At 34.0% G+C, this 18,184-nt stretch overlaps 2 protein-coding genes across 4 annotated transcripts; both read left to right on the top strand.

Moving 5' to 3' along the window:
• Positions 1-110: 110 nt before the first annotated feature.
• On the top strand, positions 111-10,484 carry pths (probable ATP-dependent RNA helicase DDX47). Its single transcript, XM_080146520.1, has 14 exons — positions 111-239; positions 635-687; positions 1,221-1,328; positions 3,202-3,342; positions 3,530-3,613; positions 5,585-5,693; positions 6,195-6,343; positions 6,678-6,758; positions 7,275-7,389; positions 7,860-7,931; positions 8,327-8,444; positions 8,844-8,941; positions 9,310-9,407; positions 10,200-10,484. Exons 1-14 carry the CDS (start codon positions 173-175, stop codon positions 10,401-10,403), a joined length of 1,497 nt encoding a protein of 498 aa, XP_080002646.1. The 5' UTR covers positions 111-172; the 3' UTR covers positions 10,404-10,484.
• Positions 10,485-10,491: 7 nt separating this feature from the next.
• On the top strand, positions 10,492-16,937 carry LOC145304605 (RWD domain-containing protein 2B). Of its 3 annotated transcripts, none has more exons than XM_080146523.1 (13): positions 10,492-10,628; positions 10,943-11,023; positions 11,387-11,436; positions 11,793-11,859; positions 12,155-12,225; positions 13,119-13,211; positions 13,552-13,679; positions 14,728-14,803; positions 15,357-15,414; positions 15,670-15,749; positions 15,994-16,046; positions 16,272-16,330; positions 16,805-16,937. In XM_080146523.1, exons 2-13 carry the CDS (start codon positions 10,948-10,950, stop codon positions 16,858-16,860), a joined length of 867 nt encoding a protein of 288 aa, XP_080002649.1. In that variant the 5' UTR covers positions 10,492-10,628; positions 10,943-10,947; the 3' UTR covers positions 16,861-16,937. The 3 variants fall into 3 exon arrangements, with proteins under 3 accessions (XP_080002649.1, XP_080002650.1, XP_080002648.1); XM_080146524.1 differs by having other exon boundaries at positions 10,496-10,627; positions 10,939-11,023; positions 12,155-12,237; positions 13,131-13,211; XM_080146522.1 differs by having other exon boundaries at positions 10,497-10,627; positions 10,939-11,023.
• Positions 16,938-18,184: the final 1,247 nt, after the last annotated feature.

Genomic DNA, 18,184 nt, shown 5'->3' with positions numbered 1-18,184 from the left:
GACTAATTTTAAAATTCTTACTACTTTATGTACTAGTATAAGAGGTGGGGTTTCCACTGACCCCAAAAAAATCTTATTTGTGATAAAAAAAAATAAAACTTACTATCTATTTACCTAACCAACAAAATAAAGTTTCAGAAAAAAAATCTAGGAAAAAAACAAGAATAAAAAAATGAGTTCTAGCGAAAGCGACAGTGAAACTGAAACTACCCGACAACAGCTACAAATTCAACAACAAGGAATGTTTCAAAAAATAAAATTTATTTGAAATTATCGGGGTTATGGCACTTCTTCAGTCAACGATTTAGTTATTTTCAAGGGTTAAAAAATATTGTTTGTCTGTTTTTAGCTTCGCTTATTTGCATGTTGTCATCTTAGTTGAATAATAATTCAAATTTTTATGATGGATTATAGGAGATAAGACAATAGTCAATAAACTGATGTTCATTCCCAATGATAACAAACAAAATCTGAAGGTTGAAATTATTGATTGAAAAGTTTCGCCTGAAACCATTAAAATACCAAAAGTTTTTGAGCTAACGTGGTTATAAAAACTAAGGTTAACAGATTAATATACAGTCTAATGTCCCCTTCTTCCCGGATTTTTACAGATTTGAAACATTTTCCAACCTAGATGGAGAGGATCAGGGGGAAGAATTTAAATTAACAGACAACAAAACAGATAAGGTCTGTTGTTTTCTTTAAAACAAAGATTATTCTATAATAAGGTTCTATATGTTCATACATCCGTTCGTACGGAACGGTTAGATCTTTTCGTTAATGTTAAAATTGTGTTATCGACTTCAAACTACAAGTGTTCATGATCATTAACTCTACCGTTTAATTAAAAAGCTTTTCTTTTATGAAATTTGTCATCTATGTTTTATAATCGTACTTTGTCAGTTTAGTTTTGCTTTATCGTGTTTTTATCCTCATATATTAAAATAAAAGAATATTGCAAACCTCTGAAACGATATGGTTCTCCTTTTCAGTAAAGCATCTTATAGGTCCAGGGAAGATTCATAGCTATTTAAGGGTAGGATTACCAATCCCTTTACAAGAGAAAAGGCCTAAAAAAATACCCCCCACCCTTAAAAAATTTTTACTTACTTTTTTAACTTAAACTAAGATTTAAGTGGAGTTTTGACTTTGGATATTTTGCGAATAAATCCAAATTTAAATTCCCCTCCATTACTCACCTGGGTATCTTTTATGTTTAGACCTTTGCTGATCTCGGACTGTCAGAGGTTGTTGTTGAGGCCTGTGCTGCTGTGGGATGGAAGAAACCAAGCAAGATCCAGGAGGAGGCTATCCCTCTCTCTGTCCAGGTAACCAGACTGAGATTTAGATAGATAGATAGATAGATGAAGTGACACATAGATAGATAGATGGATAGACACATAGATAGATAGATAGATGGATAGACACAGTTAGATAGATAGAAACCAAGCAAGATCCAGAAGGAGGCTATCCCTCTCTCAGTCCAGGTAACCAGACTGAGATTTAGATAGATTGATAGATGGATAGACACATAGATAGATTGATAGATGGATACTTATAGATAAATAGATTAGATAGATAGAAAGATAGATAGATAGATAGATTGATAGAGGGATAGACACATAGATTGATAGATGAATAGACAAATAAAAAGATAGATTGATTGCTAGAGAGAAACCCAGCAAGATCCAGGAGGAGGCTATACCTCTCTCCGTCCAGGTAACCAGATTGAGATTTAGATAGATTGATAGACACATAAATATATAGATAGATGGATAGACACATTGATAGATAGATAAATGGATAGATGGATAGACACAGATAGATAGATAGAAACCAAGCAAGATCCAGGAGGAGGCTATCCCTCTCTCCGCCAGGTAACCAGATTGAGATTTAGATAGATTGATAGACACATAAATAGATAGATAGATGGATAGACACATAGATAGATAGATAAATGGATAGATGGATAGACACAGATAGATAGATAGAAACCAAGCAAGATCCAGGAGGAGGCTATCCCTCTCTACGTCCAGGTAACCAGACTGAGATTTAGATAGATTGATAGACACGTAAATAGATAGATAGATGGATAGACACATAGATAGATAGATAAATGGATAGATGGATAGACACAGATAGATAGATAGAAACCAAGCAAGATCCAGGAGGAGGCTATCCCTCTCTCCGCCAGGTAACCAGATTGAGATTTAGATAGATTGATAGACACATAAATAGATAGATAGATGGATAGACACATAGATAGATAGATAAATGGATAGATGGATAGACACAGATAGATAGATAGAAACCAAGCAAGATCCAGGAGGAGGCTATCCCTCTCTACGTCCAGGTAACCAGACTGAGATTTAGATAGATTGATAGACACGTAAATAGATAGATAGATGGATAGACACATAGATAGATAGATAAATGGATAGATGGATAGACACAGATAGATAGATAGAAACCAAGCAAGATCCAGGAGGAGGCTATACCTCTCTCCGTCCAGGTAACCAGATTGAGATATAGTTAGATTGATAGATGGATAGACACATAGATAGATTGATAGAAAGATAGATATATATTTAGATAGATAGATAGATTGATAGAGGGATAGACACATAGATTGATAGATGAATAGACAAATAAATAGATAGATTGATTGCTAGAGAGAAACCCAGCAAGATCCAGGAGGAGGCTATCCCTCTCTCCGTCCAGGTAACGAGACTGAGATTTAGATAGATTGATAGATGGATAGACACAAAAATAGATAGTAGATTGACAGACATATAGATAGACATACAGACAGATTATCTGAAAAATAGAAAGGCAGACAGATAGATAGACAGACAGACAGACAGACAGAGCGACAGGCAGACAGACAGAGCGACAGGCAGACAGACAGACAGATAGATAGATACACATGAATAGATAGATACACATAAATAGATAGTTACACATAAAAAAATAGATAGATAAAAAGACAGACAGATCTGAGCCTTTCGAACGAGATATAGAGACAAGGGCAAACGGACAGAGGACAGATAATAGACAGACTTTCGAATGTAACAGCTGGTCGGATATTCGGATAGACAATAGATATCAAGAAAACTTTAAAGTGGACATTCAGATGTCCCCTAACAGACACTAACACTATGATTTAGTTATAAAAAAATACTAGGTAAATATTTTATTTAGGGCCGTGATGTAATTGGTCTGGCCGAAACAGGCTCCGGTAAAACTGGAGCCTTTGCCCTCCCAATTATTCATCACCTCCTGGAGAACCCACAAAAAATGTTTGCTCTCATCTTGACACCCACCAGAGAATTAGCTTATCAGGTAAGCCTTATTTCAGAGGTCAACTAGATCTTATCAAAATATTTTATTACTTTATAGTAGGATTTATTATAATCAAAACGATTTATAAAATGCTTTTATAAAATGTAAAGAAATTGCACTACCAAGGCCTACACTATGAAATGTTAAAAATTCTACTGAGTTGTAAAATTAAACCTTCTTTGTATAGATATCTGAACAGTTTGAAGCATTGGGAGCAAATATTAACCTACAATGTGGAGTTATTGTGGGCGGAGTTGATATGGTTACACAGGTATTATATTACATTATATTTATATCCTTGGGAGTAAATATTAACCTACAATGTGGAGTTATTGTGGGCGGAGTTGATATGGTCACACAGGTATTATATTTTATTCATTTACTTGAAGCAAATATTAACCTGCAATGTGGAGTTATCGTGGGCGGAGTTGATATGGTTACACAGGTATTATATTATATTTACTAGCGGCTACGCCCCTAGAGGCCTCTAGGGGCACTTGAGGAGGAGAGAGTCGTATTTAATAATTCAATTTCTTATTTTAGATTTTAAAAGAATAAGTTAAAAAATATTTTACGTTTGATGTTTGTTTTTCGTTGAACTCTCTTTCTAAATTTGGGAATTTTTTTAAAAATTTATTTTCTCTTGGGAGGGTGGTGGTACCCTCCCCCAAAATAGTTATAAACCTTCCTGGGGCATATGAGAATCTACCCTGTTAAGGAGAACCCGATCGGTTCAGCGGTTAGCGAGATCCTTCGGTACACACAGACAGACACACAGACAGACACACAGACACACAGACATCCTGTTACTTTAGTATAAGGATATCCTTGGGAGTAAATATTAACCTACAATGTGGAGTTATCGTGGGCGGAGTTGATATGGTCACACAGGTATAATAAGCTATGTTAAGAACTTTTGACAAAAATTTAAAAAGCAGTTATTTAAAAATACATAAAAGCAAAGATGTTTAGCTTAAAAAAGTAAAGTAACTTATATTTTACTAGCGGCTGCAACCTTAGCATCTCACAGGACTCTTTATTAAAGATGAAAGAAGGGTCCAGAAAGCAATCCTTAAACGATCCCCAAGCTTAAATATAAAAGTAAAAGTGCCTAAAACTATCTTGGAACTTATGTGAGGCTACCCTAATAAGTAATTATACCTAACGGTTCAGTAGTTACAGTCACAGACAATTAAAATTTACTCCTTTATAAAATTTAATTGATTATTTCTTAGCAACATTTAAACTGGAACGATATTGCTCTATAAATTATCAAAATTGATAGTACCTAAAAAAGACACATTCTGATACCTTAGACAGTAAAGTTTAAATTTATTAGTAGCGAAGCTACTCTATAATTTGAAATGTCCGTCTGTCTGTATGTCCGTATGTCCGTATGTCTTAGTTTGGGGGAAACGTGATTTTCTCGGCTCCTATAAAAGATAAAAGGCTGAAATTTTTTGACAACATTCCCATTATTAAGGAGCACAATTAACTATAAAACATCAATGGCGATAGGACCGCTTTTTAGCAGGTTTTAGGCTATTTTTGTAGTTTTCACATTTTTCTCCATATCTTTGGTGTTTATGGTCCGATTTCCAAAATTTTTTCAGTTATAGATATCCAAATAAATTTCCTGTCGTTTCAAGAAAACATCAATGGTGGTCAAACTACCTTTTTGCAGGTTTTTGGCTATTTTTATATTTTTCACATTTTTCCTCATATCTTTGGTGTTTATGGTCCGATTTTTAAAATTTTTGTAGTTAAAAATGAACACAGTAATAGTGTCTGACTGATTATGACGTAACAAAAAAAATTAGCCAATGAGAGGCCGTTATTGACCAATGGTAAAATTTATAGTGGCCTCTCATTGGCTAATTTTTTTTGTTACGTCATAATCAGTCAGACACTATTACTGTGTTCGTTAAAAATATCAAAATTAAATTTCCCGTTGTTATGAGCATCCAGTATGTAATTTACTTTGACCGTCAGTCTGTTAGTCGTATTACTGAAATATAAATATTATGAAATTAAAACAAATTTTGAAAAGGTTTCGTGATTTATTTCCTAATATACAATACATGCTTTTGACAACCAATCTTTAAATTCTTATACATATTTTTGTGCTTCGCTACTTATGGATGTTGTCATCCTTGTTTTTCTGCTTTTGTTACCAATCTACTTTGCATTTAACCCCAGGAGTTTTTGTTTCTAGTTAGATTTTAATAATCTTTAATTTTAGGGAATAATGTTGGCCAAGAAGCCTCATATATTAGTGGCAACTCCTGGTAGATTGGTCGATCATCTGGAAAATACTAAAGGTTTCAACTTGAGAAACTTGAAATTTTTAGGTAAATCTTTAATATTGTTTTTGTCTTCTTCAGATTTCATGCTTTTATTACGCAGTTTTGATAACATTAAGTTTACCCAGGGAGGGTATAACCATTGGCCAAAACCCCTAAACCTCTGGAAAATTTTTCAATTGATCAAAGCCCTTTGTTTGTAAAAATTTAGTTTATTTCCCACCCAAAATGTAGGTTTTCCTTTGTTGATTATGTTACTAGCGGCTACGCTCCCAGAGGCCTCAAGGTGCAATTGAGGTGAGAAGTGTGGGATTTAACCCCTCCCTTCCCCTCCACCTACTTTTAATGTTAGTTTTTTGAAGAAAAAGAAACCAAATTTTGGGAGGTGTCTTTTTTTTCTGGGGTAGATTTTACATGGGTGGTTTTACTCTCCCCCTAAATAGTTATATCGGTCCAGCGGTTAGCAAGATTCTCAGTACAGACAGACAGACATCTTGTTACTTTTATATAAGGATTATTATTAATGTGACTGAGACCCTCTTTATCTAGTGATGGATGAGGCTGACAGAATCTTGAACATGGACTTTGAGGTGGAGCTGAATACACTGTTGCGGGTCCTGCCAAAAGAGCGCAGGACTATGCTGTTCTCAGCCACAATGACCGGCAAGGTTGCCAAGCTCCAGAGGGCTTCTCTAAAGGTTAGTTGCACCAGGGATCTCAGAGGATAAGACAATGGGCTAAAGATTTATGTACATTCTAAATGATACTAAAGTAAATTACCCCTACTGTATACATATTACAATTATTGGTTTAAAAGTTTGTATATTACTAGTTTGAACCAATCAATTAAATATTACTTTAATTAACCAACGTGTTTCAGCCAACTTATAATAAAACGTGGTAATAAGACTTTAGGTACCAATGTAATATTCAACCCAAAGACCCTTTCCTCCCTGTAGATATCATAGTTTGTTTTGTTAACCTTTATTATGGGCTAAAATGTCCTAGTTTAAAATTATTTTTTTTTATCAGGATCCTGTAAAAGTGGAAGTATCTAGCAAATTTCAAACTGTGGACAAATTGAAAGCCTACTATATTTTCATTCCCCTTAAGGTAAATATTGCTAGTTTAAACTATCCAATCAACATTTTATGAAAGTACCTAAAGTTTTAAAATGAACGAATGTTAGAATGTGTTTAAAACTTGGTTACCTGTATAATTTAAAGTCTAATGACCTTTCAATCCACGTCTCAACTTCAAAAACAGTTTTTTAAGTGACATATATTTTTAATTAATGATAACAATCGCATCAAACCTTAGCTTACAGAAAAGAAATAGATTTTATTTTGAAAAGATTGGACAAGATTTATGAAGATTAGATGTTGGATATTGTATAGTTTATGGTGTATTTTCTCTAGCCAAGCGCTCCCTACGTATTGAAACTGTTTAAGATTAGTTGTAGACCGTCTTACGTTGGTTTTAATAACGTTAGACCTACAATCGTTTGGCCACTAGCTACATTTAGAGTTCTTAGTTTTCTATGGAAATGCTTGTTTCTAAAAACATTCTACTATCTTATTATTAGATTATGTTATAGCTGCTCTACTTACCTATTTTATTTTGTTGTAGCACAAAGAGATGTATCTTGTCCACTTGTTGAACGAACTTGCTGGAAATTCTTTCATCATCTTTGCCACAACCTGTATGGCTACTGTCAGATTGTCACTCATGCTTAGATGTCTTGGTAAGTTACTTTCTATCTTCTTGCTATCTTATTATCTACCTATGTTTATTGTTTCTAATTATCTTTAAGATTAAACGCTTCAGGCTACTATCAAATTGGCACTATTGCTTAGATTTCTTGGTAAGATCTTTTTGCTATCTTACTAATTTTCTCAGTCACTATCTTTCTATCTTTGATATAAAATGTCTAGCAACTGTTGCTTATACCTCAATGTCTTTTTAGCTATCTTATTATCTATCTATTTTACATATGTACGTACATATTGCTAAATATTTATCTGGGATTTTAGATGTACATCTATTTTTTCATCAATATGTATCAAATTATCTATCTTGCCATCTTTTTTTATCAGCGTTGCGGAGCCGCACCATAAAAAATATGTGGTTGGGGGGTAAAATGTAAAAATAAAAAAACTTAAAAAAATAGTTGCTGTGCTTCTTGTGATCAAAACTATTCTTGTTCTATTTCAGGTTTTACCGCCATACCGTTGAACGGACAAATGTCCCAGAACAAACGTCTGGCTAGCCTCACAAAATTTAAGGAATTTATCATCTTAACTTAACATGAATTTCCTCCTCACCCTTATCACAATGTCTCCCGGTAAACATTCCCATAGATTTAGTTTGAAAGAGCCCGGTATAAACATTTTGTATGCGCTTCACGCAACCCCCGTTAAAAATCTTATGTGGTGAAATTGGATTGTAAATTACACTGGTACCTAAATTTTTAAAAACATTTTTTTTTCTTATTCATTGCCTCAAAAACTTTACTTTTAATGAATTATGGTTGATTCAAACTAAAATTTGACCAAACATTCCAACCAATAATCAACCTAGGAGTTTATTTTGTTTATCATCATTTGGAATGTAAATCAATTTATCGTCCATTGTCTTATCCCTTTATATCCCTGTGTAAAATGATAAATATTGTCCGCAGGCAAAGGACAGGAAAATCCTGATAGCCACTGATGTTGCCAGCAGAGGTCTTGATATTTCTCATATTGATGTCGTGGTCAACTATGATATTCCCACTCGTTCCAAGGATTACATTCACAGGTAAGCAAATAATGGATAGATAAATGCTGAGGCCATATAATTCTTTTATAATTCACGGAGTTTGATTGATTAAATTAACTTAAAATTCTCTTTATTTGAATGAACGCTGTAATAAAATATATAACATGATGAAATCATTCGCACTGCAAATTTAATTACTATTCAAGAACAACTTGTTCATTTCCCTTGACTTTATTTTCATTATTAAATAATCCCCATATCCTCATTTTCCATTAGGTATGTCTTTTCCTAACTGAAATAGAAAGAATGTGTAAAAAAACATTAGTTACTGCTTAAAAATATAACCACGAAATAGCTTAATCAAATGTAGGACAAATTAATATTTCTTCAATTAGATTTTGCCATTTGCAACAAAATTTTCAAACCTGTTCTGTTCAGGGTTGGCCGTACAGCCAGAGCGGGCCGGGCCGGTGTTGCTATCACATTTGTCAGCCAGTATGACATTGAGTTGTACCAGAGAATTGAACAGCTACTAGGTTAGTCAATATTTTTTTACCGCCATTTTTAGGATGCTGCATTATTCTGGATAAAATCAAAAGTCGTCTTTTTGACCATCAAAAGTATGCGCATTTTTTTTCATGTCATCCAGTTTTATTTTAATTCACAATCACATGATAGATTAGAACAACTACCTATTAGAATAATAGATTTTTTTTATTTTCTGTCCTCTTTAGAATTTTCAATAAAAGCATTTTAATATTCAATTTACAACAGAAGGTGCTTATTTACGAAATAAGTCTAAAACCGGAATATAAACATAACTGAGCCCACAATTATATTATATCAGTTAAACCGTTTCTAGATTTGTAACTGATTGTAAAGAATATATAAATAATATGTTAAGGAAAAAAGCTACCCGAGTACCCCACAGAAGAGAATGAAGTGCTCCTCTTAACTGAAAGAGTAATGGAAGCTATGAAGATGTCTAAAGTTGAAATGAAGGTAACTATTTAAGATCTTGCGCCTGCGGCAGAGTTGGTTAAAAAAACTGGGTTTTTTAGATTTTGAAACTCAAAAAAAAAGATTTTGTAAAATTATATCTACCTACCCTTTTTCATATATTCAATATGTAATAAATAATGATATTTTTTGTAAACCCCCCAAAAAAACAATAAAACCCCAGATATGTTTGTTGATGAATTCCACAAGGTTAATTTTATTTTAAAAAGCTTCTTTATAACTAGGGTATGTCGGTCTCTATGAGATTTTGTAGAACATCTAAGGATCTTGGTTCATCTTAGAAAACGCACTTTATTCTTAAAAAATGCATACCACATCCTATTATAAAAAATTAATAGTAAGGTTTTTTTGCCTGTACCTTAAGATTTCAATAATAACTGAACCGATATAGGGTAGCTTTACATAGGTTTTAGGCTATTCTATTTTTAGAATTATGTCTTGGCTATGTTTAGACTATTTTTGCCCATATTTCGAATAGAGCCCCCTAGATGCTCGACGCAGTCTTTAGTATTAAAAAAACTTTATTTGTCTAATAATCTTATGTATTTACTAAATCTATATTCTATGTTTATTAACTTGGATGTTAAACCATATTTTCACATACTCTAATAAAATTGTCAATCTAGCTGGCATAACACATCCCTTAACACATGCCTTCCCCTCCCACTGGAGAAAAGAACTGACCAATAAATGAGGACAAAAGCAGCTACTCTAATGACGTCAAAATTTCCCCTGTCATAATATCCACGTATATTGTATCCATTTATTTTTTAGGATTTGGAAGAAAGAAAAAAATCTGGTAAGAAACGGAAAGAGAGGTATGGCGACGATACTGAAAACAGCATCGGTATCATAGACAGACTCGGCAGCAAAGGGGAGAAACGAAGCGGCGGTGGAGGCGGCGGCAGAGGCGGTGGCAGGGGCGGCGGCGGCCGTAGAGGCGGTGGTGGGAGAGGCGGTAAACGCGGAAGATATTAATATATTTTTTCCAACAAGTTTTGCCATCATAAGAGAAATAAGACACATCTAAGCATTTATTTTTTTTCAAAATAATATTTTTTTCAGAGAAAAATGTTTCTAATATGAAAGATGGAACTAAAATATTTATGTTGATATTTGTATAGAGAAAAATTTTCTTAGTCTAAGAAGAAATTAGGCCAAACCTATGAACAATTGTATAAGTGAACAAAACAAAACAAAAGGAATATTTCAGTAAAAGGATCGTTTATTTCAAAGTTTTTTTTTTTTTTTTTAGCACAGGCATAAGTAATCGACAGCTTTGGGGATTTTTTTCGGGGTGGGGGGGGTGGAGGTAGGGGGTGAAATAGGTGTGTTGTAACTTTATTTTAGTCAAGTTTAATTGTGATTTAAAGTGGCATATCCGCCCCACCCCTAATGAATATTTATAGAGCTATTATGACCTATTTTATAATCAAATCTTAAATTTTGAACTTTACGAATGTTGTCATTCTTGTCAATTATTTTCCTATCTGGAATATATCCCCCCCTTTAGCAGGCTGCCATGAACGAGGTGGAGACTGCTGGTAACCTGGAGGTGCAGCATAGTGAACTTGAAATGTTGACAGCAATGTATCCAGGTACAAAAAATAATAATTCAATTGATGTGTAACAGGACATCAAAGCTTTTTTTTTTTGGGGGGGGGGGGGTGGAAGGTTATATGAAAGTCCATGAGTGTATATACTACACAATATGGTTTATCAGTATATGTACGTCTGCCGAACACGGGAACGACATAACTAAGTATTTGTTGTGAGACCCAGGAATGTTAAGGGATAAGACAATGAACGTTAAATTGATATTCATCCCCATTGATGATAAATAGAATAGATTAAAGCTATTGGTTGAAAAGTTTTGACGCTAATGGTCATGAACCAACCAATCAAAATTTAATTAAAGTAACTTAAGTGTTAGGGGTTACGAATAAGATATCGTGTTTCAGGACCTGGAGAACTGGAGCTGTCAAATCCTGCAGTTCTCCAAGACTTACAGGTAAAACTAAAATCCTCATATAAGAGTAACAGGGTGTTTGACTGTAGCTTAGGATCTTGATAACCACTGAACTGGCATTTCTATTTTTTTACAGTGAAGCTTTTTATGGGTTCAAAACTATTTTGGGGTAGAGTACCTCCATCCTCCTAAGGGAAATCTTAACTTCAATACTTTCATTTTAAATTTTGAATGAGTTTAGTTCCAAACTAGTATTGACAATGTCCAAACTATTCAACCAATAGTTTAATTTACAGAGAGGGATAATTATAAATATCCTCCTTATCGTCCAGTGTCTTATCCCTTAACCTTTTTATGTAGGAAAAAAATGCATTGAAATTTTTTTATTTTTTGCTTAGGATTTTGTTGATGGAAAATGTAAGCTGCCACCTGAATCTGTTGAGTTCAGCATAAATCTTAAACCAGGGAAAAGGGATGATATTTAATCAAATGAATATTTCAGGTAGTAGAATGTTTATAGTGTTATATAGAACAGTGGTAGGTTTCCTTCAATATGCTTTCGGGGGGTAGTGTATACCTAAGACCTTTTGAGGCCCTAGCACTTTGGACTCTGGAGCCTTTACCTGAGGTTTTGTTACCCTGTGGTGCTACACAGTGCCCACTATAACCTAACCTAAAGTAATAGACAAACAAACAAAAATTTCCCCCACCCCTTATTTTAAATGTAGGTAATTTTTAATTTATCCCCTTTTGAAATTAGAGGAATTTGAAGTTACTCTAGAAGTTATGATAAAGATGCCAACAGATTATCCATCCAACTCCTTGCCCGAGGTTTATGTCAGGAATGAGGCTAATAAGTTAGTGATAAGGAAGGGAGATGGCAATAGCGATTTGTATCTTGTTCTGAATCATATGTATCCCTCATTTTGTTGTGCCAATTCTTTGAGTTTTGTGTTTTAAACCAGGGAGGGAGAGGACATTGGAATGTAAATTACACTGGTACACAATGTTTTTAAACCAGTTATCTAATTAAAAAACTTTAGGTTCTTTAATTGAATTTTGATTGGGTGGTTTCACAATTTTCTAACAACTTTAATATACAGAAGGTCTGATTTGGATTATCATCAAAGGGGATGTATAATGTATATCAATTTATCGTCCACTGTCTTGTCCCTTAAGATCCTTAGTTTCAAACACGTTCTCTCATGCGTTGGCTTGAAAAGTCAACAGACCTATATTAAATTTTGATTATTCTATTAGGTAAGAAAGTAACAGGATGTTTGTTTGTCACTTTGTCTGTACCGAATGAACTCGCTAACCGCTGAACCGATCGGGTTCTCCCTAACAGGGTAGCTTTTCATAAGTTTGGGAAGGTTTATGGCTATTTTGGGGGAGGGTACCAACACCCTCACCAGATAAATCGCCAAAAATAATAAAAATAAAAAACACCGCCCTGCGGAAATTTTTGGAACTGAACTAAAAACATAACTAGCACAATCTAGCGGTGAAAATAATATTTTTGGTAAATAGATGATATTCACACAGATTTTTAAAAGGCTTCTAGGGGCGTAGCCGCTAGTGTAGTATAAACTAGAAGTGTTCAAAGTTTTCCAATAATTTTAATCTTCTAAAGGGGTAATTTTACTTATCATAACGGGAGGTGTACTTGAATTTATCATCCATTGTCTTAACACTTGAGATACCCTGAGAAAAAATGTTATTAGCTTATGATAAGGTCCGATGCTTTCAAGAGATTAGAACAGTCAAGAATTAACAAAGATCTAGTCACTGCACTTGAAACTGAATCTTTACCCAAGGTTATTTTTTTTAATAAAAATGTGCTCTACATATTGCAGATTTTCTTGACAAACTTCTCGATTGCGTACAAGAAGTTTAGTTTTGCTCAAGCTATAAACAGTAAAGGGGCGTAAATTTTTCAATACTCAAGGAGCTGTCATGCTACCAATGTTATTTTTGAGTAGAGAAATAACCCCCCCCCCCTTTCTTTTTTATACATAATTTCTCTTCGAGGCCCTTACTGTATACTTTACCCAATTTCATCTGGTTTTAAGTAAAAAAAAGGGGTGGGGGGGACAGGGAGAGCTCGCCCAGGCATTTTTAGATTACCAGTCAGATTTAATCCTGAAATTTGTTCAGGAGCCATGTGTACTATATCTTGTGGACTGGGTACAGAGTCACGCTGCTGAATACCTGGCACCACCACAGCTGCAAGCTAGTGAACCTGCCACCCACAGTTCAAATGATATTTCGACCTGTTCAGGGATAACATACAAAATTATTGGTGATTTTGATATATAACAGGGATGAGGGGATATTTGGATGTAAATATTGCTGCTGCTACCCTAAATACTATTGTTATCTCTTTCGTTGGCTCAAAAACTTTTGGTACTTTTAATGAAAGGGGACTATCCACGAACGAGAGCACATGATTCTAAGTACCTTCCAGCATTGATCCTAACTATTTTCTTTCAGAATATAATAGGTCACCATATATCATTATTGTATTGACGAAAAAAATTTATGTTTAACCATGTTTTTTTAGGTATTTTAATTGATTTTGAAAATTTTTATAATGCTAATTCTTTTAATAAAATGGATATTTGACGATACATATGCGAATACTCGTGTTATATAGATTGTAAATTAATTCATAATTACATTAATTTAAACATACATATGAGATATAGTAAATGTACTTCAACTTTTTAAAATTTTTATCATTTGACAACATGGACAATTAAAGACACCCCGAACTCAACAAAACGTTTGACAGAATTTTGACCAAAAATGCTGGACATTTTTTTTACTTTTCTTCAACTTGAAGTGGTGAAACATAAATTTTCTCGTCAAGATATTAATTATTAATAGTGACCTATTATATTTTGAAAGAAAATACTCAGGTTCAATGCTGGAAGGTACTTAGAATCACGTGCTCTTGTTCGTGGATAGTCCCCTTTGGTTAGCTGGTTCCGAAATAAAACTTTTACATTATATTTTGTTTTTATCATTGGGGATATATGATATTTTATCTTCCATTGTCTTATCCCTGCGATGATGATGAATATTGTTGATAAAATGATTCCCTTTCTCCCCTTCTATCTTTATTAACTATCAAAGGCATGATTTACCGCATAAAAGTAGAAAATAAGATTATTTTTTTCCCGTCGTTAATGGTCATTTTTAATTGGTGACGTGGTTTGATAAACTACATTTTTTGAGTAATAATCATCTTTTCACTTCAATTTTTCGCGCCATTTTACAGATGTTAGTAGCAGAATAATTTGTAAGTTATGGTATTAAATGACCAGGGATGTTTTCAAGATATTGGATTTATTCGCATCATATTTATAGCAAAATTAAAAGAAGAAATATGCTTGATATGTCTAAGGTTGGATTAGCACTTGTGATAGTAGCTTTTCCACACGATAGGAGCGAGGCTACTCTTTAATTTAATTTGTTTGTCCGTTCAAATGTCCGTCCGTCTGTAAAGTTTAGAGGGAAAAATATATCTTTTCTATACATTATTTTGTCCGTCTGTCTGTCAGCAATTCTTTAAAAGACATAAACCTTCTCTTTTAGAAGTTTCGTCATTTTCTTTGATTTTTTTTGCATTTTCTCTTTTCCTTTTCTTTATTATGACAACTGACCATCTGCTCAATAACTCACTTTGGCCGTTTTTCCATTCTTTGATCGCTTCTAAACCAGTTTATATCCGCTGGATTAGAACCCGTTCAGAATCATGCTGAAAAATCATGTTTCGTATCGTATTTCCACGAACAATACCAGTTTAGTGGGCCTGGCCTTTGGCCTTTCGGGGCCAACTGAAATTAACGTTATAATTTATCATTTTATTATCCACGGAAAGCTGTCTTAAATACTAAGCGATATATTACTATTCATAGACAATGTAAAGCTATGTTTAAATTTTGATTTTACTTAAGGAATACAACCTGACTGGATTTGTACTGCCGGGTAAACCTGGAATTATTTGTATTGAAGGCAGGGATAATGGCATAGTTAAAAAGGTAAAATAATACCTTTTTCTTCTCACTCTAATACTAGCGGCTATGCCCCTTGAGGCCTTTTGGGGACACCTATGGGAACTTAACATGACCCCCAACTTAATTACCTAAAGTTTTTTTTTAAAGTTGAAAAAAATTGGAGGGCTGGAGGGAGATTTATTTATTGTCTAGTGCTCTATCCCTGTTTTCTCTATTTTAATTCTACCTATCCCATAATCCCTGGTTGGGTCAGGTGATGCCAAGAATGCCAGCGAGTGGTGGGCAATTGTCAGGAATTGGCAATGGAAAAGATTGAGCTTAAGAGTTCAACAGGTACGCAGTTTTTTAGTTGAGTTCAAAGACGTCCAAGCAAGGGTGAGGGTTAAGGTGTATTTACCCTTCTTCAAACTTTTAGACCCCTCTTTTTAAGACAAATATTTGAAAGAATTTTACATTCCTTATTTAACATGATTTGGATTTTCAAGTACGCACTTTTAAGTCCTGTTTTGAAATGTAATAGGAACTGGGGACACTTGTCAATCTTACTTGCCCAATGCCAAACCTAACCTTATTATAGGATGAGAAAACTGAGGATATCGACAGTCAGAGAAAGTTCGATAGTTTCCAGGAATGGATATACAACATGTGGATATTGTGTTAGATTCTTCCATACCCTTATATAATGTTTCTCCCAGCTAGCTAATGTAACAATACCCCCTCCCAACATTCCCTCCACTGACAATATAGGAACATATCGACTAATATCAGAGGACTATGTTATCAACATAAATTGACGACAAAAAAAAAATCCCCTGTCACAATATCCACGTATTATATATCCATTTATTCCCAGGAGATTGGGGAGGTGAAAGGGACCACCAGAGATTTTCATATGGATATGGGAGCTTTCCAGGATTGTTTACAGTTTGATAGAATTGTCCATGTTATTTAAAGCCGTGTACGAGTTTTAATCGATATGTTTGTGTCTGTCTCTTTATAGGATCTCGCAAAACGCTAAAGCGATAAGGTTCTCCTGGTAAATGAACGAAAATAAGGTTCCTAACCCTTTTTAGGGGAGGGTGTGTGCTTATTTTAGGTTAGGTTAAGTAAAGATCATCAGAGCCCCGCAGTGATTGGATCCTGCTTGGTTACAGCCCACCCCTGACATGGGTCAGAAATATTTTTTTTTAAATCGACAACACAGGTGATGGTTCGGTTGCCCTAAAAAAGATCGAAAACCTATAAAAGGTTGACATTTCTTTAAGCTCACTTTTATCGATAAACATCAAAACTCAAATATAGAAAACTATAGGTAAACACTAGAAAACAATATTGACACTTAAATTACTTTTAGTTAAATTCATCAAATATGTGAACAATTTTATAGGTGTATCTAAATGAGCACGGGTTTGGACAACTTTTCGGAGAACTTTTTTCTTTGTGATATAGAACTATTCTAAAATTGTACTGTGATATTTTTTCTATTTCATAAACTGTTCTTTAATAAATTTTTAAAAAATATTTTGATTTTTCCTTTACTAGCGTCTAAACACCTAGGGGCACTGGAGGGTTGGGAGGAAGACGACCTTTTGACTTTCAACTTTATCATACCCTCTCCAAAGAAGTTATAAACCTTCCAATGACCTTCACTTTAAAGGAAAACCATATCGGTTCAGCGGTTAGCTAGATCCTTAAGTACAGACAGACCAAGATCCTGTTACTTTTATATAAGGAAAGGTATGTTTTTTTATTACACTGCTCTGCTAGATTGGAGATTTTCTTTATTTGAAGTTGTAGAACTTCTTACAGAAGAAATGGTTACCGACTCCCTCACATCATAAATCAACCTTCTTAGTACGTCGTACATCCGTCCAATGTCAATAATTTGAAATGCTTAATCCTTCCATGGCAAAACCTTAAACGTGAAGCTTTAACTGTACATTACAATTCATCAAATTTTACATTACTATTAACCCAGGGACAAGGGAATGATTTTCTGACAAACAATTCTAATTTAAAATTTCCCCACAACCCCCTTTTCCTCCCCTTCTTACCCACCCCTCTTCGGTTAAATGAAACACTTATAAAGGTTTCGTGATTTTTTGTAGAAACATTAAGGTTTTGTGATTTTTTTTGTAGAATTTATTGTTAGAAAATCTACCCCTTCTGATTGATATTAATATAGTTTGCCATAAACAGATACCATTCTTAGGCACTATAGCCTTGTTAATTATGTCTAGACACGATCGATTGATTGCACGACCCATGTTTAAAAGTCCTAACTGTGGATGGTAATAAGATGTTTATTTACCTTTCTATTATTTCAAGCAACTAACGTTTCTAGTGTAACGCTATATGGTCAGAATACAAACTGTAACATTAAATTAAAATTATATATTTTTCATTCAAAACAATTTTCAAATAATTAAACTTCTCGTATTCATTCGAATCCGGTGGATAGGAACCGGTTCTCATCCATACGAAAAAACTATGTCTAGCATCGAATTATATCCAGCTTTCTACGAATATAAAAATGTACAATCATAAGATTAAAACCAGTTTTTTTAGCCATTGCCTTCGGCACCTCGGGTCTAAAAAAACTGGTTTTAATCTCATAATTGTACTTTCTATACCCGCAGAAAGCCGTTTATAATACGATGCGAGAAATAACTATTTTCGTCTTATTAAAGTATGCCTTACTATAGAAAAACATCCTCTTAAAAATCTTTTGTTTTACTCAAGTACTTTTTTATTTCAAACGTTTATTG

The sequence above is a fragment of the Acartia tonsa genome, chromosome 13 (genome assembly GCF_053477335.1).
Source record: "Acartia tonsa isolate MP-2025a chromosome 13, ASM5347733v1, whole genome shotgun sequence".
Lineage (NCBI taxonomy): Eukaryota > Metazoa > Arthropoda > Copepoda > Calanoida > Acartiidae > Acartia > Acartia tonsa.
This window is presented reverse-complemented; position numbering and strand designations above follow the sequence as displayed.

Bases quoted from the DNA above. Each gene is read 5' to 3' on its own strand.
- LOC145304605 (XM_080146523.1), top strand. From the start codon at position 10,948: ATGAACGAGGTGGAGACTGCTGGTAACCTGGAGGTGCAGCATAGTGAA. The intron at 11,860-12,154 runs GGAAAAGGGATG...TTTTGAAATTAG, and splicing joins CAGCATAAATCTTAAACCAG to AGGAATTTGAAGTTACTCTA. The intron at 14,804-15,356 runs GTTGGATTAGCA...ATTTTACTTAAG, and splicing joins ATATGCTTGATATGTCTAAG to GAATACAACCTGACTGGATT.
- pths (XM_080146520.1), top strand. From the start codon at position 173: ATGAGTTCTAGCGAAAGCGACAGTGAAACTGAAACTACCCGACAACAG. The intron at 3,343-3,529 runs GTAAGCCTTATT...TTCTTTGTATAG, and splicing joins CCAGAGAATTAGCTTATCAG to ATATCTGAACAGTTTGAAGC. The intron at 7,390-7,859 runs GTAAGTTACTTT...GTTCTATTTCAG, and splicing joins ACTCATGCTTAGATGTCTTG to GTTTTACCGCCATACCGTTG.